Source organism: Cyprinus carpio, chromosome B18 (genome assembly GCF_018340385.1).
Source record: "Cyprinus carpio isolate SPL01 chromosome B18, ASM1834038v1, whole genome shotgun sequence".
In the NCBI taxonomy this organism is placed as follows: Eukaryota; Metazoa; Chordata; class Actinopteri; order Cypriniformes; family Cyprinidae; genus Cyprinus; species Cyprinus carpio.
Genome location: NC_056614.1, coordinates 3,226,191 through 3,249,909, shown reverse-complemented (window position 1 = coordinate 3,249,909; position 23,719 = coordinate 3,226,191). Strand labels below are relative to the sequence as shown.

General features: G+C 38.3%; 2 protein-coding genes across 18 annotated transcripts in view; both read right to left on the bottom strand.

The window, feature by feature from the left end:
* Positions 1-604: 604 nt before the first annotated feature.
* Positions 605-12,292, bottom strand: LOC122140339 (dapper homolog 1-like). 2 transcript variants are annotated; one of them, XM_042743477.1, is made up of 4 exons: positions 11,796-12,292; positions 5,462-5,597; positions 4,939-5,031; positions 605-3,866 (listed from the first exon to the last, which is right to left on the bottom strand). In XM_042743477.1, exons 1-4 carry the CDS (start codon positions 12,003-12,005, stop codon positions 2,533-2,535), a joined length of 1,773 nt encoding a protein of 590 aa, XP_042599411.1. In that variant the 5' UTR covers positions 12,006-12,292; the 3' UTR covers positions 605-2,532. The 2 variants fall into 2 exon arrangements, with proteins under 2 accessions (XP_042599411.1, XP_042599412.1); XM_042743478.1 differs by having other exon boundaries at positions 11,792-11,930.
* A 1,567-nt stretch (positions 12,293-13,859) lies between these two features.
* The window catches only part of LOC109109277 (protein Aster-B-like), a 149,669-nt gene continuing 139,809 nt past the window's right edge, over positions 13,860-23,719 (bottom strand). For 8 of the 16 annotated variants that reach the window (XM_042743473.1, XM_042743474.1, XM_042743460.1 and 5 more), the window contains 9 exons: positions 22,701-22,819; positions 22,412-22,554; positions 22,219-22,322; positions 20,827-21,027; positions 20,645-20,735; positions 20,482-20,493; positions 20,070-20,177; positions 16,218-16,341; positions 13,860-16,136 (listed from right to left, as the gene is read on the bottom strand). In XM_042743473.1, coding sequence (XP_042599407.1) covers positions 16,047-16,136; positions 16,218-16,341; positions 20,070-20,177; positions 20,482-20,493; positions 20,645-20,735; positions 20,827-21,027; positions 22,219-22,322; positions 22,412-22,554; positions 22,701-22,819 — 992 coding nt within the window. In that variant the 3' untranslated portion in view covers positions 13,860-16,046. The remainder of the gene's footprint in view (positions 16,137-16,217; positions 16,342-20,069; positions 20,178-20,481; positions 20,494-20,644; positions 20,736-20,826; positions 21,028-22,218; positions 22,323-22,411; positions 22,555-22,700; positions 22,820-23,719) is intronic. The other 8 variants (XM_042743461.1, XM_042743468.1, XM_042743465.1 and 5 more) reach the window with 3 other exon arrangements.

The window sequence follows — 23,719 nt, the reverse complement described above, 5'->3', positions numbered from 1 at the left end:
ATGTAAGATTTTTGTAATAAAATATCCAAAAACTACTAGCACAGTGTGATATAGCTGTGTATTTCTGTTATTCCAAAAATTCCCAAGGATTTGTAAATTCAGAGAAATTCCCATTTTAAATAATAATGACTCGTCCCTGGTCATTGTTGCCTATCAATGACGTAATATCAGCATATCATCAGTTTCCGCTTGTAGAAACTATTGCAACACACGGACACAAATGCTGTAGGCTACAGTTAAACTACATCCATTACGGCTGTCACGAATAAAATGAAAAGTGTTGACCGTAGCATTAAATATAAATCTGATCTATGTTGCGCCATGATTTGGGGGTTCGGTACCTTGCTCCAGGGTCTCACCTCAGTCGTGGTATTGAAGGTGGAGAGAGCGCTGGTCATCCACTCCCCCCATCTACAATCCCTGCCAGACCTGAGACTCAAACCTGCGACTTTCAGGTTACAAGTCCGACTCTCTATCCAAAATAGGGAAGCAATATGCCATCTTTACACCATTTCTGTCATGTTCTATATAGTAGATGTATTAAATAAAATAAATAAATAAACAATAAAAACAGCTTTTGCTACATCACTTCACACTCATGGACGACTATGAATAAGAGTTTATTTACAACATGCAATGAGCAGGAACACTTTCAAAGACCACATGAAAATCTCTAAAATATACTGTGAGCATGAAATCAGAAAAGGTGAACAATTATGTTCAGGCAAGGCATATTTTAATACACTCCACACTGGAATGTACTTCCACTGTACAGCACAGGTAAGGGAGTTTGGCTGTGTAGCAGCAAGAAAATGAAATATCCTCCAAAAGTCCTCCAATGCACTAGGTGGCGCCAGTAAAGAAGCTATGTTGATATCAAAGTTAATGAAGTATAAATACTAACCAATTACTATAAATGTTGAAAAACTTTCAGTAGACTACAAATGCATTTTAACAAACATGCTTCAAAATATTCATCAAGCTGACTTCTTTCTTATGAATGGATAATGTACAGTATGTGCAAACTAGAGACAACACCTGGGACATGGCAGGCAAAGTTGTACGTAGTACTGATAAGGATGCTTCTATTAGCCCAGGCACATCCTGTCGTGTGTGTGTGTGTGTGTGTGTGTGTGTGTGTGTGTGTGTGTGTGTGTGTGTGTGTGTGAGATGAGTCTTGAAAATGGCCCCTTAAAAATGCAAAACTAATGATAATCTATTCCAGGTGAACACATATTTCACTTCATGCTGCAGATTGCTCTGAGTTCCTAGTAATTCATGTTTGCTTGTTGAAGGATAAAATATTCCCAAGCAAAATATTCTCATTCTGCATTACATGGTGGACAACATGACGTCATCATTAGCAGCGTAGTGTAGTGCCAGACTCTTCAGGTGACCTGAGTTCAAGTCCTGGCTCGAAGTCCTTTCCTGTCTTGTTTACCTCTCTTCTCACACTGCCTCCTTTCTCTATTTCATTGTCTTGTCTATAATCAAGAAAATGGTTATCTTAAAATGGCTTTATTTAGTAGGGGAAAGCTAAAATATATAGCAGTATTGTTGAAAAGATAAGAGATTTATGAGCATGCTTTAGAACTTGAAGCTGAAGAAAGTGATTTATAAAAATTACAGGCCCACAGTCATTCTTAAAGGGATAGTTCACCCAAAAATGTAAGTTCTGTCATTTACTCACCTTCATGTCATTCCAAACCTGTATGACTTTCAGAATGTTTAATGCAGAACAAATATTTTAAAGAATGTTGATGATCAAACAGTTTTGGTGACCATTGTCTTTGGACAAAGTTGCATGGACAAAATACAATGTGATCCTTTTGTGCTCCACAAAAGAAAGTCATACAGGTTTGGATTGGAACGACATGGGGGTACGTAAATGATGCCAGAATCTTCCTTTTTGGACAAACGAATCCATGAACACATACAGTAGTCCTATTAAATCCAAAACCATACAATCTTGTAATGGGTTTGGTGTCCTTAGTGGGTTTGCTCTGTATCTTGTCGTTGTGTTTCATCAAATCTTTTATTAACAAGAAGAAAGATTCAATAATCCCAGAGGTAAAAGTCAGGAAATCAAGATGCTGCTGAAAAAAAATAAAATAAATAATAATAATAATAATAATAATAATCTTAGGCTGGACAACAAGTGTATATATCTGGTTTAAGTCTGACATCACGTCAAGCAACAAACGGTGATAATATACACCCACAGTGTGCTGTAGAACTACTGAAAATCCATGATCCTAACCTCAAACATTTTTTCTAAATAATTAAAATATTGGTATCCATAACTTTGTGAGGCTGGAGATTGTACACTGTGAGTTTTGAAAAGCTTAGCTTAAAGGCGTGCTATAAATGAGTACTCATAAATAGCTGTTGGGACAGTATTCTCATTTGAAATGGAGTAAAGGCTTGGACCCGGGTTCAGTATTCAGTATGCCACATATAATGTAGGAGTATTACATAAAGCTCTCAAATGAATTATAAAGTATAAATAGGCAGAGATGTTCAAGGCCAGACTCAGACTGTGGTCATGAGTTTGAGGGAGCCTGAACGAAATCGCATGATCTTCTTTTTGAGCGCATGTGAGGCTTTAATCTTGACCACAGCATTGGAGGGATTTTGAGAGGAAGAGGGGGCCGGGGTCAAGCGAGGGGGCAGTTGCTGAGGCCAGACCAGCCCTCCGCTCTCATCCGAGTCACTGGACACCGAACTGGTTCCTGGAGAGAAAGTCTCACTCAGACTGGAGTCAGACCCATCGGTCGGTGCAGTAGCGGCCTCTTGCACCCTCTGGTCCTGCTCCACAAACTGAACAGTGCGTTTTGGGGGTAACTGATGTAATCTGAAATCATGCACATCTTCTCTGTATATCCCCTCATCTTCTTCTTGACTGAGGTCCGCCGAGGAGCACCACAGCCGCTGATTAGATGGATACAATTCGTCACTATGATGCCTGCCCATGTCCCGTCCCACCGTATAGTATTTGTGCTCTGGCTGGGCAGTCCAACCTTGAGAGACGCAACTGTCCTCTGACCGAGAGCGGATGGTCGACTTGGTTTGTCTCTCTCCTAGAGTTGTCCACCTTTCCTCTGGACTCCTTCTGGCAAGGGACCAAAGAAGGGCCCACTTTTGGGATGGAATGGGCTGGTGTTGCTCATGGGACTCAGCAGTTGACAATGTAGGTACACAGGTGTGATTGCAGCAGGTGTGAATGTGGGGTTTCATGGTGTCTGACATTGTGGGACGGCGTTCAATGTAAACCGGTTGATGCTGAGGGGAGTCGTTGATGCTGGTGTGGACTTCTTCGACTCCATACTGATCCATTTCCAAGGAGGATTCTGGCTCCTCACTGCTTAGGGAAGTTGGTCCAGCTTGGGCACTGGGAAGGTTCATGCAATATCCATCTTGGGATTCACGCTCATTCTCTTCCTCAGAGAGAGTTGCCCATTCCTGCCATTTAAGCTGTGGGTAACTGGGTGGGTATGTGTGTAAGTCATGCCACTGATCGGGATCAGAGCTGAGTTCTGCTGTAGATCTGAGGTGTCTTCGCTGCAGGAGTCCCAGGATGTACGTCTCCACACGCATTGCCTGCTGGATGTCTTCTTCTGTTGGGCCATCTTCTATCTTCAATGCAGGATCTGCCTCAGCATCATAAGTGAGGCTCATCTCTGGAGTCAGGCTTTCATAAGTTGTCTGATCTGTAACCCACTGAGGACTTTCTTCTTCATCTTCTTCTTCCTCCTCTATTCCCTCGGCAATACCCTCCAGTTGGGGGTACGGGGCAGAAAATGAGCGGGGCATGGTGGCATGTACTGTGGGCTCCATATAACCCTCCCAGTCCAGCATGTAGGCATCTGTCAGCAGAGAAATAAATGGTTTATGAGAAATAAAACTATTTCTTAATACCAGGGGTTTATAAAATTTATGATACCAAGGATGCACAAGTATGATGATCCCCTGGCAAAGGACAGCCTTTCTTAAAAGGCAACTAAGGCCAGTGGTGCCCAGCCCTGTTCCTGGAGATCTACCTACCTGCAGAGTTCAGGTCCAACCCTGCTTCAGCACACCTGCCTGTAATTATCAAGTACTCCTGAAGATCTTAATTAGCTAAGGATTCTGCACCCTATCACTATCTCAGCTGAACCCAACACTAAGGTAGATCTCCAGGAACATGGTTAGGCACCACTGGCTAAGGCTATATTTGGGTTGCCAAGTGCAGTTTTCCAGTGGAATTGGGGTACTGTTAAGCTGTTGCTGTGATTGCTTTCCTGAGGGTACAAGGTTTATATTTGCCTGAAAGGCTTGCATTTAAATATTTTACCCATTTTATAGTCTACCAGTAATAAAACTGTGCCAGATGATGGGTTTTGTGAAAGAGGGGCACTGGTAGGAAGCCTTTAAGCTCCTGAGAGCTCTATTATGAAAACAAACTGTTTATGATTATCGCTATATAGTGATCAGAATACCCAAAGAATAGCCAGGAACTCACAGCCCCTTCAAACCAGTCCAAAAGATGTGCGCAGACAGAAAAATCCAAAAGGCAGAACACTTAAAGAAAGTCTGCACACTCTATCAAAATAAATAAATAAATACATAAATAAATAATTACAAAATAAGAAATCAAATGAAAGATAAAAGTAAATGTTCTACTAAATAGTGATAACACTGACTGTAAAATACGTGTTTTAGGCTGGGAACTGGCATATTTAGAATTTTTATATTTAGGATAGGGTCATTGGGATATTTTTTGGCTATTATTGATTGGCTATTGACTATATAGCTATTGGGGTGTTTTGATTACCAGACCTAGCAACCTTGACTTATGCTTTATTGCAGGAACTTTTATACAGTGAGGGAAAGAAAGTAAGAATTATATTACCAAGACCACAAGTTTAGGTGTAAAATATGATTAAAGGAAACACTAACCCACAGATCTGGGCCTGTGACAGGACACGCTGAGGTTTGGGGAGGAACAGGAACGCAGTGGAGGAGACAGACTTTCACTTTGCTCATAAAACCCTGAGGGATAAGATAAATCGAAAAATTATTTCCATTTATCATTTATTTGATTTCATTGTTTTATTCACAATATCTGGATGTATGTTTCCATAACTGATTTGTCAACTATTACTAAATAACTTTACATAATGGCAACACATTTTCTAACACAAATGCCAGATCGTTGCATAACTAGGTGTGCACAATATATCTGTGACTAAACTGGTAAATGATCGGTAGCATCCTGATTATGTTGGTGCTGGAAGCAGAAAAAGAGATCAGAGCTTTAATAGGAGCACAAAACAAAATATTGCAGCCTGTATATTTTTAATATCAGCCATCTTATTTATTATATTATCTACTATGACAAAAAAAGTATCTGACATCAGTATTGACCAACAGTTTTGCAGAACACTATGAAGAATAAATTATTCATAAAGTGTTGGAGTACCTGAGCTTGAAGCACTGGGACTGTCCAGATCCTCCTCTGTATTCTGTTCACATGTGAATCCTGTATCCAACCTCAACTCACTGAGCTGCTGTTGCAGTGCCAACATCAGCAGGCTGGGGGCACCCTGGAGTTGGTTCTGCAGGGTATGACACAACAGTCAATACTGAAGGCAACTGGAAAAGATTTACCTACGCATCTCTCCACATCACTGTAGTGCCATTTTGGAGAATATGAGCTGAACCCAGGCAGCTTACACTCTTCTGTGTCAGCCACGTCACAAGGATACATTTTCTACATGTATTTACACTTTGATATAAAAGAAAACAGGGCATCCTTGTGGCGAGACTGACACAGAAGAGCGTATGCTGCCTGCGTTCAGCTCATATTCTCCAAAATTGCGCTACAGGGGTATGGTCAGACACAGAGGAGACAAATTGTTGAATGAAGTCATTATTTTTGTTTTATTCGCATACAGAAAGTATTCTCGATGCTTCATAACGTTACGGTTGAACCACTGATGGCAGATGGACTATTCTGACGATGCTTTTCAAAATTGTCTGGACCTTGACAGTGTATTTTACTTTGCAGTCTATGGGACAGTCACAAGCCTCCCAGTTTTCATCCAAAATATCTTAAATTGTGTTCCAAAGAGGAACAAAGCTTTTATGGATTTGGAACGACATGGGGGTAAGTAATTAATGACAAAAATTTCATTTTGGGGTGGAGTATCCTCTTAATGCATTTGGCAGACCTTTTTGCAATTAAGGTATACATCTATCTGTTCATACACTTCCTGAGAATCAAACCTGTAAGCTTGGAATTGGGAGCGCTAACGTGTTACTGTCTGAGCTACAGGAATGCAAAAACACAATACAAATACAATAATGGGCATATAAATACATGCATAAACATATTACATTAGCTGAGTGTGCATCAGCATAATATGGGACATTTTACACTTAGGGGTCCGTATTATCCTCTGTCCCAGATTGCCGTTACTCCTCCTCATCCTCACTGCATAAAACACGGGTTTGTAAAAGGTTGGAAATCAGTGATTTTACAGCCTCATGAACTTGTATAAATTAAAAATATTAATGATATGTTATTCATTAACATTAGAATAATCAGAATTTGTGTGACAACAAACAGATATAAGGAGGCTGGAATAGACGGCTTCAAGCATGTAGCACATGTGTTTTTGTGTGCATGTAACCTGTGTAGTGCGTGCTCGTGCGCACCACTGCCAGTAGTTATGTAAGCCAACGGCAAATGCACCAAACCTGGAACATTAATAATTTACCAAAGATGGGAGAGATAGTGATCCTGTGCTTCTGGTTTTGTTTCAGGACCTACTGTAGTTTCGTGCTCTCAGCAGCTAATAATTCAACTATAAAAACACACTGTGGTTGGCACCATGTCGCAAGTGAACCTGTGTTTAATGTAGTCTAAGTCTGGGGTTTATTTTAGTTTTGTTCATGGTTTAGTTTGTCCAGATTTTGTCCAGGCATCACTGTATGTTCTACACCTGGCCTGAATCACCACTCTGGCCTGAGTGTATTTTGGGGTTTTTGTTATATTTTGCTGGTGAATGACGCAAATGTGGTTTAGTTTTGGCTCATTATTTTAACCCCTTTCTCTATTTACAGTTCAGTGTTTTTCTCTACTCATTATTTTCCATAATAAAGGTTATAACAATGACAAAACCAACATCTAGGTGCATGGATCCAAGACAGATGTGAGAAACAGACTGGTGAGAATGAAAAGATTTTAGTTAATGCATTTCATATTCAGCATACAGTTTTTCATTAGATTTACAACAATTTCGGTTGAGTCGGGTTATGTTTAAGATATGTTTGGAATAGTTTGGGTTTATGTAACATGGAGGCTTGTCATGGTGTACGGTAATACAGGTTTACTTGATTTTACATCTTTTTTCTTTTTTGTTTAACAAAAAATCAGGTTAAAATCAAAGCATCAAATATGATCCATAAGGCTTTTGAGGAATGTGTTCATCTCCCACTCATCATTGTAGTGCATTGGATTAGCCTATATGTTGATTCTGTTGATTCTGTTTGTAAAAAGAATGATATTAAGTCTTTTAATGTTTTATTATCTACATTATCCATTAGCCAATTTTCCATCTATTAGTAGGCCTAGCTTCTACTCACTAGAGAAAGTAGATCATTTAATGATGCGACTACATTAGGTTCATTTTAAGTATGTGGAAAGAGCTGAGTCAGATTAACATCAAGTGGGAATACAGCAAATTGGATTTCAAAAAGTAGAAGCCTCTCTGAAATTCTATTTGGACATTGGATGACTACATCAGAGCCAAGTTAAAATTTGAGACAAATTCTTGTTTTTTCTCTACATTCCTGCAACAAACCATTTCCTTTGAAATCAGCACAAAAGTATGTTTATTTTTAAAGACTAAAATAATACTTAAAAGAACATAACTGTTCTTAGAATTGCTCATATAAAACCATGGCAACATGGTTTAGCTGAGGTCAAAGCTTAAGCACATGAGAAAAATGACAAGTTTAGAACTGAAAAACCGAGGAGGAGGACAGCGAGAGTGGAGTACGTCTGCCAGATGTGAACAAAGACCACAGGAAAACACCCCAACCCCACTGAAAACATGATCCAGTCGTGATGATTTTAAAGCTAATATTGGCTATTCTCTGTAAAGTCTATGACTCAACCTCGTCTCATGTTCCCTTGGAGATCTTTATTCAGCTTCACGATTAACCGTCGTGAGATGGTGTGACAGCACGCAGTCTAGGCAGCAGTCGATTTGATTATCAGAGGAACAGACAGGACCTGAGGGAGATCAGACTGCATGTGTACTCTCATTATCCGGCTGCCGTGAGCGCCTTGCCTTTAATGTGCCAAAATGGGACACGACCAGCACCCCCATCACACACACACACACACACACAGATCACCCTGCCCCCACTATATCATCACACACACATCAGTCTAACACTCCTAAAGTACAAAATACATCACTAAACTGCACTTATTCATTTCTGAAGCACACATCCACACGAGTACAGCAGGGAAACTTTGGCCTTGAGGGTTGATGTAGTTCGTTTAAACAGATGTTGTATGTACAAACAAACTACTATAATGCAAACACTTCTGGGTTCTTAACTACAAAGCTGAACTACAAATAAATCTGTACTGTGGCAAACTGGTTTAAAGTGCACGGATTGACATGAAACAACTGCGATGAGATGTAGGATTTCTCCCGATTACATTGCTAATTATATAATTATAGGGTGCATATGTAATTACATGTTACCAACAGGGCTGTGTGAATAATCACTACAGCCTGAAGAGACCAAATCTGATCATTTTTCTATAGCTGGTTAATTAACAGCTGCAGTTTAAATCAGTCAGGGACACAAAACTGGTTGCTACAGTAGATAGATAGATAGATAGATAGATAGATAGACAGACAGACAGACAGACAGACAGACAGACAGACAGACAGATAGACAGATAGATAGATAGATAGATAGATAGATAGATAGATAGATAGATAGATAGATAGATAGATTGATTTTGTTGCACAGAATATGTGTTTTGCCTGACAATATGCAGTTTCACTTGGCCATATTTAAATTTTTCTTCTTCCAAATGCCATTTTTTCCCTTATACTATTATTTCATTTGTCTGACTTTACAGGGTTCATTTTGGTTGAACTATCCCTTTAAGTGTGTAAATTATTAATAACATATTGCTTCAAAAGTGCTTGTTTTTGCTTGTATCCCTTCCAAATGCTCTTTGAATGCATCTTTTATGCCATTTTGAATGCAGATAAGCAAAACTCAGATACTAAAAGCACTTTTTTTTTTTTTTAACTTCTGAATGGTTCTACACTGTAAAAAATGACTGTGATTTTAACAGTAAAAAACTGTGAAAATGCTACAGTACAAACCTGTAAAACCTTAACTTTCTGTAAAATTTACAGGGAAAAAACGTAAACTGACGTTTCCAGAATTCTCTGCGTTGCATTTCAAATTTTGTTTGAATTTGATGTTTTTTCTTTGAAATAACTGTTTTTTTCTTTTTTTTTCCTTATCTGTTATGTTTATTAGGGTTGTATGTTACATATAATGTTGTTAAAATAATGTTTATTGCATATTTCAGTTTAATGAGTCTCATAACACCATAATGGTGTTTAGTGCTTGTGTGAATGACTCTGTGCACCTTCTATGTATATTATTATTTAAAAGCTGCTTGTGATGGACTTTGGTTCATCACGTGACTTTCTCATCACCACCTGCTTTTGGTGGTTATCAGTGTATTACAAAGGTGCAAAACAGATTTCAGTACTTCAATAAGTTGGTATATTAACATTACATCAGTTCATGAAATTACAGTATTTAACTGTAAATTTAAAGTAAAACCGTAAAACCTAAAACGTTGTTACCGTATTTTTTAGGTAGAATTCTGACAACCACAGCTGCCGTTTTTTTATACCCTCAGTGTTCTTTGTACTTTTTTTTTTTTTTTTTTTTTTTTTACAGTGTAGAATCTAAAATTCTTAAGAACCGGGCTATTTTGAATTTGCAATTTATTTATAAAGTACTAATAATTATATAAGTTTTACAAAATTTAATGCAAATTAATAAAATAAATGTGGTATTCATAGTCTTTAATCTCATTCATTCATCTATTAAAACAAAAAGTAGAATGGTTTTAGAATCGTATCATGATCGTGAAGTGCCTAAAGATTCCCACCCCTAACAGAACCTGAGTGAAAAGCTAAATGAATGTCGCTTTGGTGAGAGACCCTCTCATCAGTCGGCAGATTGAAGAATGTTTTCCGGTGGCCGCTGGAGCGGAGCGCGCGAGCCGCTGACAGCTCATTTGGGTGATGCGTCTCGAGCTCACCCGCACGCGCCCGTCCCGCGAGAGCCTGACTCATTAATATTCCGCTCCATGCGCCTTTTGTCTGATTCATCTATGGGGGGAGAATCTCTGGGGAGAGAGAGACTGCTGCTTATTTGATTTCTCTCACCGCCTTTTCACGGGGCCTTTATGGAAAACTGAGTTAGAGTGAGGTCCCGACCCTGAGGCACACATACAGATGGACAGGTAATGAAAGCACATGAGGGACCATGCGCTCTGTTAGTTTATAAATACTGTATTACTTTGATAAACACTATGCCTCCCCAGCTACTTATGAACGCAGAATACGGAGTTAAAAAATAATAAAGAAAATATAAATATCACCTAGTGTTCATCAGTGAAATACAAGACTTTTTTAAAGCTATAAATGTAATATTAATTAAACTATAACTGTAATAATAAACTACAACATTAATAAAATAAAATAAAATAAAATAAAATAAAATAAAATAAAATAAAATAAAATAAAATAAAATAAAATATTGCCTACTATGTGACCCTGGACCACAAAACCAGTCATAAGGGCCAATGTTTTGAAATTGAGATTTATACATAATCTGAAAGCAAAATACATCATCTTTCCATTGATGTATGGTGTGACAGGACAATATTTGGTCGAGATACAACTATTTGAAAATCTGGAATCTGAGGGTGCAAAAAAATCTAAATATTGAGAAAATCGCCTTTAAAGTCGTCCAAATGAAGTTCTTAGCAATGCATATTACTAATCAAAAATTGAGTTTGATATATATACGGTAGTAAATTTACAAAATATCTTTATGGAACATGATCTTTACTTCCTAATGATTTTCGACATAAAAGAAAAATCGATCATTTTGAACCATACAATGTATTTTTGGCTATTGCCCATGCTACTTATGACTGGTTTTGTGGTCCAGGGTCACATAATATAATATAATATATAATTCTAGACTAATAACGTTAATAAAAATGTAGCTAAAGAAATGAAAAGCTTGATATTTCGTTGGATAAAGTAGGAATTGGTAAATCCACGCGAAACGAACAATGGATAGTTAAAGGTCTGCAGACCCCGCCCCTTTTTCCAAGTGCACATCAATCACAGCTGTCAAAAAGCATACACTTGCTGTGAAAGGAAATTGCCTTTAATTATGCAGCACAACTGGCTGCTTGCGTTAATGGCTTTATAACGGCATATTGGTGTTCTAAAATATAGAACGGCACACTGCAGTTTTCAAGTGCCAATTATGTAAGCCCAAAAAGTAACAAGCTTCTTGTTTCTGTGCGCTCTTGCACACATGGCTTGGAAAATAATGACTGGCACGTTATTCCTCGGCATTTTTAAACTTTTCCCAACACTTTCCGTCCGAATATCCACACCTCCTTAAAGAGCACGGCTGGAGTAAGTTTTCATCAGTGAACATGTCGCACCTACCAGCTGTCGTCTTAAAGTGATCTGCTCCTGCTCTCTGCTGCTGCGGGCCGGACCCACATCACCCCAAGCGGGGCATCCTGGCACGGAGTCCCCGAGGGACAGGGCACCGAGGACCAGGCTCTCTTGCCGCTGCTTCAGCATCTCCAGTTCACACAGCCACGTCAAACTGGCCTCCAGACGCTCTTTATTCCGACTGCGCTCTCCTTCCATCTTCAGAGGAATCCCGAGGTCCAGCAGGATGCTCCTCACCCTTCCCAGCAGAACAAAAGCAATCAATCTTTCAATATGATCTGCGTCACCCTGCTTCTGCTATAGCTGTGGACGTTTATCACGTTCAGATGAGACAATTCCCGTGCAGTTTGAGCGGTTTCCCCTAACACGCGTCTCTGTTACTCATATTGCTGCGCTCGGACAATATTTGGGCATCTCAGTTTTGAATCTACCCCTCACGCCCCTCGCATTGCTGTACATTGAGGAGTTCCCTGCTCATTAGAATATCCCGCCCTGTCCGCTGTGATTGGTTGAAAGCTATCAGTCACCGCCCTCCCGTGGACTTCCCACACTCTAATTGGTCAGTCCCCCCGCAGCTTCATTTGCATGCAGATCATGGCTGGTCTTCTTCGTGCGCTCAACCATATACGGATGAATGAACGAACGGACGCCGAAAATATTAATTTGTCTGGTGCGACCGAGACGCGAAAATTAATGCGTGGGTGACTTAATAAGGATAATTGATGAATACTTGGCAAATATGTCAGGTTTGTTGGCTATAGGAGCTACCGTAGAGTTTTTGCAAGGAACTAGAGCGCTATTGAAGGCGTCATTTATTTCCACCACGTTATTTTTGGAAATATTATATATTATTGAAATATATATTAAAAATTGTTTGAAAAAATAAAAAATAAATTAGGAATTATATAGGCCTAGACTATTTTTATACGTGAATGCGTTTTTTTTTTTTCTCAGTAGCCTAGGCTATACACACCTAAATCTAATAGCCTTTTGATATTTCAACAAAAACACGTCTGTGTTTAAACGTTTTAAAACGCAAGGCTGTGCACGCTGGATGTTTGCCCGATGTATTTATGCATCTGGCGATTACGTAATGAAAGAACTGGGTTATGTCTCTATCTGCTGGCTAGACATGATAGCGCACCTTAGCGTGATAGTTCTCTGTTGTATTGAAAATATTGAGATTTCTTTTTAATGAGCTGTTAAACCCTTCGACTCCACTTCAGGCAAACTCCCAAAAGCATAATGCAATCGCCTGTGATATTAGCATACTGCGGAATCATTGTAACTTGTGCATTTGAGGAAACAAATTTAATATTTCTCTATGGTATCCATGGGGAAGCATTCTATAAACTTAAGATGAAAAATAAAAATAAAAAATCACAAAGTATTTTCCCAGTGTTGTTTTATTCTTATTCTTATTATTTGTAATCTGTCAAAGATCAGAGCCACTGAATCAGAGTCTCTTTTAGACAAATTTGTTGGAAAAATGGAAAACTGTGCACAGCACTGCTTTCTATTTCAGTGAACACTGCACATATTGTCTTATACATACAGTGCATGTGAAAACATGTACAAATCAGCCTGGTCTAGAGATAAAAAAACAGCTCTAAAAAGAACAAGAAAAAATACAGTAAGCCACTTGCTACACCAGTTAAGTTATGAGATGTCATAAATGGACATCAACAGAAATCAATCAGTACAGTTTCAAGAAAATAAAACAGTTGATTTGTGAGACAGTTTGTTGCTGGATACAGTTGTCATGTCGAGCATGGAACTACAGCACAGGTACAGTACAGTGGAAATTACATCAGTGGACACTAAAATCCTATAGCACAGTTTAATGAATGGAGTGTGATATGAAAATTTGAAATAGAATTTAAAACAGTGTGTCTTTTGTCTGAATACTTGATCACAAATGCTCAACATAATTTCAAAAGCCAAATCTCTAATAACGGCAACACATTTCTCAGTTGCAAAATGCAAACTCAAATCTTTGGTCAGATACAAGTAACTGCATATGAGCAAAACAATCAGGCTGAGGGTTAATTATAATTTTTTGCTCGGGTGGAGTCAGAAAAGTTTACTTGTGTAGGAGAAGAAAATGGGTGGTCCACAAAGAAAACGAATTTCAACACAATTTCACATGTGGCATTCACACACACTTACACACATACAGTACAGTGAACATGATTGTGACAGTGATTTCATTTTCAGTTCTAAAATACCAAACCATAAGCAATTCTTCTTTTCTAAAAACACACATAATGAAAAAAGAGAAATCAAGTCCATATTGCAGAATACACACCCAACAACCATACAGATGCACTCTAATGCCAAAACAAATGTCTTAGAACTGAAGTCTTTTTTTTACAGCGAAAAAACTAGTAGGAGAAACTGTCAAACTTAAAATCTCAGTAGTTCAACTGCATCCTGGAATAAAATGCCGGCTTCGAACACTGCACAGAAAAACATTAAAGATGGATTCTACAGATCCAACCCAAAAAAACTCCAAAGTGCTGGACTGTGGAAACCTAAAATTATGATTCAAATTACATTACAGCAGATTCCTTTCTGGGGGGAAAAAACAACAACATACATTCAATACAATACCATGTGGTTTGTAGCTGGAGTATCATCATAAATTCTACCAGCAATGTGCCAGCAAACATATATTTCATATATCAGACTTTGTCCTACAATGCCTGGACGTAAAGTGCCGCTTCTATTCATGTCGTCTCACGTGAGATATTTTTTACACTGTCCTCTTTCTGCATAAAAAGGGAATCATTGCATTTTATGTTATATATATAAATAAATTCTACCATCTATAAATACTATATTTGGTTTATAGGCTAGAGCACTTGTGCTCTGTAAAACAAACAAAAAAATTCCATTACCACCTCGCATAACTTTCCTTTTATTTGACTGATTTAAAAATGACAAAATATGGGCTATCGGTTCAATTAAAATGTGAAGCGAATCCAGTGCCGTGTCCTGCAGTGCTTCCTGGTCCAGACTCTCACCTCATGCTAAATAAAAACAGTAATGGTGCCACAGCAGAGAAAGCATGTGTGTGGGTTCGGGCCGAGCTGGATGGTCATTTTCTGCCCGCTCGGTTTCTGAAGCAAGGCGGATGTGTAAACAGATGCCCAGTGGACTGAGCTGCTGGGCAAGAAAAAGGCAGTTTGGCTTCATGTGCCGGGAGGAAGACACAAGACGTACAAGTGGAATGATTTAAAACATCACACGGACATTCTTACATTCACCAAAATAGACAACTTACGACACACACGCGTTCACACGGACACGTCTCAAACGTGCTTGTGCATGTCACTGAATAAAACGCAGTTTAATAATTATAAACTCTTTCCTTTTAGAGCTTTGATAAGTGTTCTATGTACATAAATTAACAATAAATATCTGCAATAACCTCTATATATATACTGAAATATATATTAAATCTTGAATAAAGTATATATTTCAAACATATTTTTCTACATCTTAAAATAAAGCAGGGGATATCACAGTTTAGTAATCAAAAACTAACAATGTTTATCCATCTTTCTGGCTGCGGTGTCCCTTTTCAGTCTTTCTCTGGAGCAAAAGCTCTTTAGCATAATGGTTAACGCTTCACAGAAATGTAAGGTCTCTGTTTTTAGCGCAAGTGGCCCTTTTGCGGAAACTAGTTCTAACTTAATTATTTTCGCAGAGTTATCAAGGAAACCAGCCTTGAGTGAACTAGATTTCATAATGCTTTCTCTGCAAAACTCTCAGAAATGGGCAAAGGGACAGGGCAGCTGTGCCGTTACAGGTCAAAACCAAGCTAAAAGATCATTTTCCTCATTCTTTGTACCAATAAAAACACTTCAAAAGAAAGGAGGGCTACAAAATATAAAAAGCATGCTCTTCTTTTTCTTCCTAAGGGTCCGTTCAGTTCTTTTGCAAACAGTAACATCCTTAGAAGGAGAACCTGAAAGAAAGCTGGAACAGTGATGAGCCCATTCGGACTCTAGCCATCCCACAATTCCATGTGACAGATATGGCCCCACTACCTGTGGGCTTGCTGTCCACTTGGATTGGCCGATGGCAGTTTCTGGTCCATCTCTTCTTCTTCTGGTCTCTACCAAGTGTCTCTTTTGTTTAGTATGCATAGTCATACACAAACATTAGGGCCCTTTGGTTCTGATAAGTGGCTCTACATTGCACAGCGCGCCCTGGTGGCCTGGAGGGTAAGTGTCAGTAATATCGACTCCTCTTCTCGTCCGAGTCTGAGTTGTAATCTCGTAGACCCACACCTTTCTGTAGGCTCAGTAAGGAATCCTTCATCTGTGTGAAGACACAGATGCGGTCATTTTACAATCAAGCTCAATCAAATTGCTTCAGCGTGTATGCAAACATATTTTATACCTGATCCAATAACAGTACTGAAGACTGAATGATTTCTCTCCATTTCTGCAGCTCAGCGTCGTGGTAGCGCTGCTGGGACTCCAGGAGCTGTGCCCATTCCATCTGTGTCTGCGGCAGTTTACTGCTAAACCGCATGGTAACAAAAACACCCCAAATCAGTGATCTACACAGGTCTGTCAAGTGAGTATAGGAATGTATAGACACTTAAATAAATTTCAAAAGCATCAAGGTCGAGGGCAGTCCAAACCTGAGCTTGTGATGTTATCTCACAACCTCACAACTGACTTTTTTAATTCAGAAATTCATAATTCATTACTCAGTAATGACTCAGTATAAATGTAATTTTGTGGCTTGGTATTGTTGTAAGCAGAGGTGGAAAGTAACGAATTACTTTTACTCGCTTTACTGTAATTGAGTAGCTTTTTTGTGTACTTCTACTTTTTAAAGTAATTTTTAAAATCTGTAATTTTACTTTTACTTAAGTATATTTTGTTTGAAGTATTGTACTTCGCTACATTTAAAAACACATTAATTACTGAGTAAAAAAAAAAAAAATTAAAAAAATCGCTCCCTGGAGACTACTGCAGTAAATAATGGGCAGGAGGGCAAACTGGCGCTAAAATCACAAGAAAGATGCAGACGTACAAAACAGGCATTAGTGGTGCAGACACCGCTGAAAACGAAACGAAACGAACCCCTGGCCATATTTATGCTCTATTATGCAGTGTAAGCTGTGCTTACCTAGGGAGACCAAACTAGCAGCTTATAAAATCTCGACAAGACATCAACCCTTCGCAAACATGTAGAGGTAAGCTAAATAATTGCATCGTTGCATTGGTGGTTAAAATGAAGCTTTGACATTTTAGCAAGAGGTTTTTCACAAATTAGCCAAAAAGACAGTGGTGCGGAGTGTGCGATATACAGGGCTGGACTGGGACAAAAAATTGGCCCTGGCATTTTTTGGTCCAGGTCGGCCCACCACCACTTCGAGATATATATAATATATATATATATTATATATATATATATATATATATATATATATATATATATATATATATACATACCAGTTTATTTGATCTTTTGAACAGTAAGATTTTTAATGGTTTTTTTTTTAATTCTCTTCTGTTCACCAAGCCTGCATTTATTTGATCCAAAATACAGCAAAATCAGTAATATTGTGAAATAACTGTTTACTAAAAAAAAATATTAACCATTAAAACATAATTTAAAATGTAATTTATTCCTGCGATTTCAAAGCTGAATTTTTAGCATAATTTTTTTTTCATTACTCCAGTCACATGATACTTCAGAAATCATTCAAATATTCTGATTTGCTGCTCAAAAAACATTTATTATTATTATTATGTTGAAAACAGCTGAGTAGAATTTTTCAGGTTTCTTTGATGGATAGAAGTTCAGAAGAACAGCATTTATCAGATTTTTTTGTAACATTATAAATGTCTTTATCGTAACTTTTGATTACCCCACCCCCCCCCAAAAAAAATAATAAAATAAAAATTATACTGACTCCAAGCTTTTGAATAGTATATGTATAATGTTACAAAAGCTTTTTATTTCAGATAAATTCTGATCTTTGGATCTTTCTGTTGGATCTTTCTTACTGTTCAAACTTTTTTGACTGGTATTGTATGTATCACAGCCTATGTATTACACTCATATCATATCTTGTTTTGGAAGAGAATAAAACGTCAGGTCCGACAATATCTTTTTTAGTGTCTTTTTTATTTAAATCTAGCTTTATTTGCAATGGCCCATGGAAACCTCTGAACACACTTGACTTGGCCAAAAAAATATCGCGGGGGGAAGAATTCATGTTTTATTAAAAAATGTTTACGTATTCTAGACTCATGGGGCACGCACACATTAGAATAGGTTAGATGCCTGCCTCCGTTGCGAGTCCTATCAAGTACTTTACCGATTCAACTTTTCTCCTCTCCTCCTCCTGCTTGGCTTTTTGGCCCGCTTCACTCACCGAAGAGCAAGTATGTTCTCGATAAAGCTGCTGTGAAAACGTGGGAAAAGCCGACAAGGAAGAAGCTGGGGTGAAGCGATCTTTATGTAGGCGGAGCAAAATACTTCATCGCTCCATCTATAGCGCATTGTGATTGGATGTTAACACTGTCAGTACAGGAGACAAACCAATGGGCCACTGGCCGCTCACTGTCCGTGCGTGATGGTCCACGGCAATAAAAAAAAAAAAAAAACCTTCTGTCGGCCCCTTAGGTGCGTCAGCCCACCGGGAAAATGCCCGGTATGCCCGATTACCAGTCCAGCCCTGGCGATATATATCGTCTGCGATAATATCATAATTGTTGTTTTAATGATGTGCGTGCGCATTTAGAGTGTTTTTCACTGTGTGATTCAGTCTCCTAAAATGCATTTAGAATGAACACAAAATTGAAGATATAGGGCAGAAAATTTATATCATTTCATATAGTAAATCAATATATTTTATCCTCCCAAAATCAGAATGATGGCATATAGATTTTTTTTTATTTTTTTTTACAACAGTTCAGTAAACAAGTTAATTAAGAGACTATGTTTTAGACACCATATTGCCTGTTTTTGCTATATTTCTACAACAAAAAAAATAATTCCAAACACAGCCACCAAAGCACAGTTTTGCGTCTCTGAGCAACATGACAGTGTTTAGTTCCTGAAAGAATCAACCGTTTAAATGATTCGGTTCAATCGCAATTACTCACTTATTAACAGTGACTTGCTGATACATACTGGCCATTTTAATTTCACATTTAAAGTATCTTTTTATTTTTATTTTTTTATAATTAATTTCTTATCATTTTCAAATGAGTATTCAACCTTTTATGTCTTGTATATCAAAACATTATTCATGCATTTGTAACTGCAGGTTAAATGCATTCATGTCCTGCATTAAACAGTGTGTAAATACATCTAAATGCCACTTCTGATGAAGCTTCTGCGTGTCCTCTGCATTGAAAAGATGAATTTTGTTGATACTGATTTGCCTGGTAACAGCCCAAATGTCTTATTATTCTAAATAACTGATTCCTTTAATTAAAAACAACTAGTTTGAGATTAATAGGCCTGGCCCTTTCCCATTTTTGCCTCCCTCGCACTGTTAAAATGTAACTAAGTAATTTTTACTCTGAGTAAATTTTAAATGTGCTACTTTTACTTGAGTAGATTTTTAGACTGGTACTTTTACTTGTACTTAAGTAAAAATTTAATTAATGTAATACTTTTACTTGAGTAGAATATTTTTGTACTCTTTCCACCTCTGGTAGTAGGTGGAGTTTAATAATATTGTGGGTGGGGTTTGATAGACTTTACTACCTCAATTACCACTTCAAGTCAAACTCACCTAGTCCAACCACATAATGAGTGTGTCTTGATGTGTGGGAAGTGTGGCTCAATATTGTTGTGACTTGACATTGAAACATTTTGGGTGGAGCTTAATATTTTTGTGGATGAGTATTGGTGTTGTGGGAGGAACTCATAACTATGGTCATGACTCAGTATTGTTGTAGGTGTGATTTGACATTGTTGTGGGGGGAGCTCAATTCTATTGTTGGGTGGTTCTTGGTAAGCTCATAATTATGGGTGTGGCTCAATATTGTTGTGGATGTGGCTTGGCTTTGTGGGTGAAGCTGGTGGAGGTAAATATAATTGTGGTTGGCCTTGGTGTTGTGGAAGGAGATCACAAATGTGGGTGAGGCTCAATAGTGTTCTGGGCGTGATATTGCTGTAGGTGGAGTTTAATACCATCCTGGGTGGGTCTTGATGTTGGTGGGTGGGACTTGGCTTAATATTGTTGTAGGTGTAAAGCAGTTGTAGTATGTGTTGTACCTTTCATGCAGGCGTAAGCCCTGCCAGCTGGTGAGGCTTTGTGCAGAATACTCCAGCATCCAGAGTTTGTAGAACAGCATCACATTCAAAAACACAAGTAGCACCAGACTGCAGAGGGACAACAAAGAGGACAAATTCAGTGAAAAAAAAAAGACCAACGCTGGATTTGTGATGAGTAGACATGGTACAGACACTTTTGCTGCATTCCAGTCAAAGTCATATATGAGATATTTCCACTGTTGTCCACAGAAACACACTTTATTCAAACAGGATTTGGAAATTCAGACTTGTCACACTGAATGAAGTGCAGCATAAGACTGACAGAGGGGCACTGAGAAAATGGACTAGAATGGCAGGATAGAGATGGGATTTTCTGAATGGATATATAATTGACATCAGTAAAGGAATGTACCTTATACAGATCCTAAGGCCAACCACAAGAGGCAAAACCAAAAGAAAACCAAAAAAAAGAAAGAAAGAAAGAAAAAAGTCGCATTTATAAAAATATTTAAAAGTAAGCAAAACTATATTAGTATTAATTAAAAGAGTATAGACAATACTGAAGTACTACTTACACAAAGCTGATGATGAGTAGTGGTTTAGAGAGGTTGCAGAAAATCCCGCCCCCTGGCGTGTGCTCAGGAATGTGTCTTGTCTGAGTGGAACCTGTGGGTGGAGCATATGAAAATGCAACCAGTCCTATAAATTTAAACGTAATTTATTTTGTGTGATAATATTTGGATGTGCATGAACTCACCTGCCACGTGTTTGATGCGGTGGATGACCTCCTCGTCTGTTGGTGTGGTCACAGGACTGAGGGTCTCATCTAGATGGGCTGTGCGCAGGTGGGCGGGGGGTCTTTTTCTCCGCCTTAGGGTGGAGTTCTTGACTGCTTTAGCTTTAGGAGACAGTCTGTGGCTTTCCATTACAGCGTCCTCCATCTTTCCTAACTCCAGTTCTGACAAAACAGCAACACTTGTATACTCGTACTAAATACTGATTTATTCTAGTATTAATTTTAAGTGGTGACAACAAAACTGCACAACAGAAGGAGTAATTTAATGTAAAATGTGGAGTGAAGTGGAAGAAAGTTGTGGGTGGTGCCCTATATTGTTGTGACTGGGGCTCAATGTTGTAGTAGTGGGTGGGACTTGATAATGTTGTGGAGCTCATTATTGTTGAGAGCGGGACCTTATAATATTGTGAGTGGAGCTCAGTACTGGGGGTTAAGTTTAATTTTGTGCTTGCAGCTCAGTATTGTGGACGGGATTTGATATTGTTGTGGGTGGAGTTAAATTTTGTTATAGGTGGAGCTCCATTTTTTATGGGTGGGGCTTGATATTGTTATGGTTGGAGTGATTGCTGGAAAGTGAAACGGCAAAAAGTTGTGAGGAGAGGTCAAGATGGTTGTGGGAGGGGCCTGATACTGTTGTGAATGGGGCTTTGTTGTAGGTGGGAATCGAAATTGTTATGGATTGAGGGCGGTGTTGAAGTAGGAGGGACCCAATGATTTTGTCGGTGGGGTTAAATGTTGTTTTTGGTGGGGCTCATTATTGTTGTGGGTGGGGCTCAATGAAGTTGTGGGCGGAGCACAATACTGTTGAGGGTGGGACTTGATATTGTTATGGGCAAATTTCAATTTTGTCGTAGGTGGGGCTTAATGTTGTACAGTATGTGGAGCTTAATATTGTGAGTGGTGCTCAAAACTGAGGGTGGAGTTTAATATTGTGCTTGCAGCTCGATATTGTGAATGGGAATTGATATTGGTGTGGGCGGAGCTCAATGTTTCTCAATTTTGTTGTGGGTGCTGCTCAATATTGTTGTGGGTGGGGATTTATATTGTTGTGGTTGGAGTGATTATAGGAAAATGTGGAGTGAAGCGGAAGAAAGTTTTAAGTGGTGCACAAGATTGTTGTGGGTGGGGCCTGATGTTGTGAGTGGGGTTTGAAATTTGTCGTGGGTGGGGATCTTATTGTGGATGGAGCTCAATGTTGTTGGGGGCAGGACTCAATATTATTATGGGTGGGGTTAAATGTGTGTTTTGGAAGGAGCTCATTGTTGTGGGTGGGACTTAATATTGTTGTAGGTGAAGCTCAATACTGTTGTGGATGGAAAGTTGAGGTTAGGCGGTTGTGAAACTGTGTCTCACCGAGGCTTTTGAAGTTCTCATCTAGCCCACTCCAGAAGTTCTTCTCAATGAAGCCCTTCACCAGCGCCCACGGCTGTTTCCTGAACCTCAACTCTGTAGAAACCCTGAAAGCCGAATGTATCACATTATTGTCAGTCACACCTGCCTCTCTCTGATTGGCTTTGACCATAAAAAAATACAAAAACAAATGTACCTCAGTCTACACTTGTTCTTGGCCACGCGCGTCAGCATGTAGCGGTTTAGGGTGTAGAAGTAGTCGTGGTACGGAACGTCATGAGTGATGACTTCAGCATCGATGATGTAGCACTCACTCTCCTGGCTGGCCTTATACAGAGTCTAGTTCAGAGAGAAGTTCCATTGAAACTATTAATATTAAAACACACACACACACACACACACACACACACACACACACACACACACACACACACACACACACACACACACACACACTAACAGTAGTGAGGAGAAGTCAGTCTCACCTGAGTCTCAGTAACTGTAGCTGTTTTAGGAGCCAGCGGGTTGGTCAGGGAAATTGTGTACATGATGGCCCTCGTCTGATTTCCAGCATCTTCCTTCTTCCAAGGCTGATACACCACATCTGTGAAAAGTGACATAATATAACAAATATACTTTATATATGAGAAAAAATGCTCTCTCTCTCTCTCTCTCTCTCTCTCTCTCTCTCTCTCTATATATATATATATATATATATATATATATATGTGTGTGTGTATATATGTGACCCTGGACCACAAAACCAGTCATAAGGGTCAATTTTTCAAAATTGAGATTTATACATCATCTGTAAGCTGAATAAGCTTTCCATTGATGTATGGTTTGTTAGGATCGGACAATATTTGGCCGAGATACACCTATTTGAAAATCTGGAATCTGAGGGTTCAAAAAAATCTAAATACTAAGAAAATCGCCTTTAAAGTTGTAAAGTTGAAGTTCTTAGCACTGCATATTACTAATAAAAAATTCAGTTTTAATGTATTAACAGTAGGAAATTTACAAAATATCTTCATGGAACATGATCTTTACTTAATATCCTAATGATTTTTGGCATAAAAGAAAAATCAATAATTTTGACCCATACAATGTATTTTTGGCTATTGCTACAAATATACCCCAGCGACTTAAGACTGGTTTTGTGGTCCAGGGTCATATATACACACACACACACATATATATATATATATATATATTCATTTTAAATTTAAGTACTAAAATAAGTAAAGATAAACTAAAATAAAATGAATAAAAACCATGTAGACATATCCTGCATATGACAAATATATACATATAAATATATATATATAAATGACAAAAACACACAACAAAATTACTATTTTTAATGAAAAAAAACAATGTATAAAAATTATAATAGTATCTCAGTGATACTAAAAATAAAACTGATCTTAAATATCCTTGATGTACTGCAAGTTAAGTGTTGCTCATAGATAAAATAATACATATGATAATTAAATTAATACAA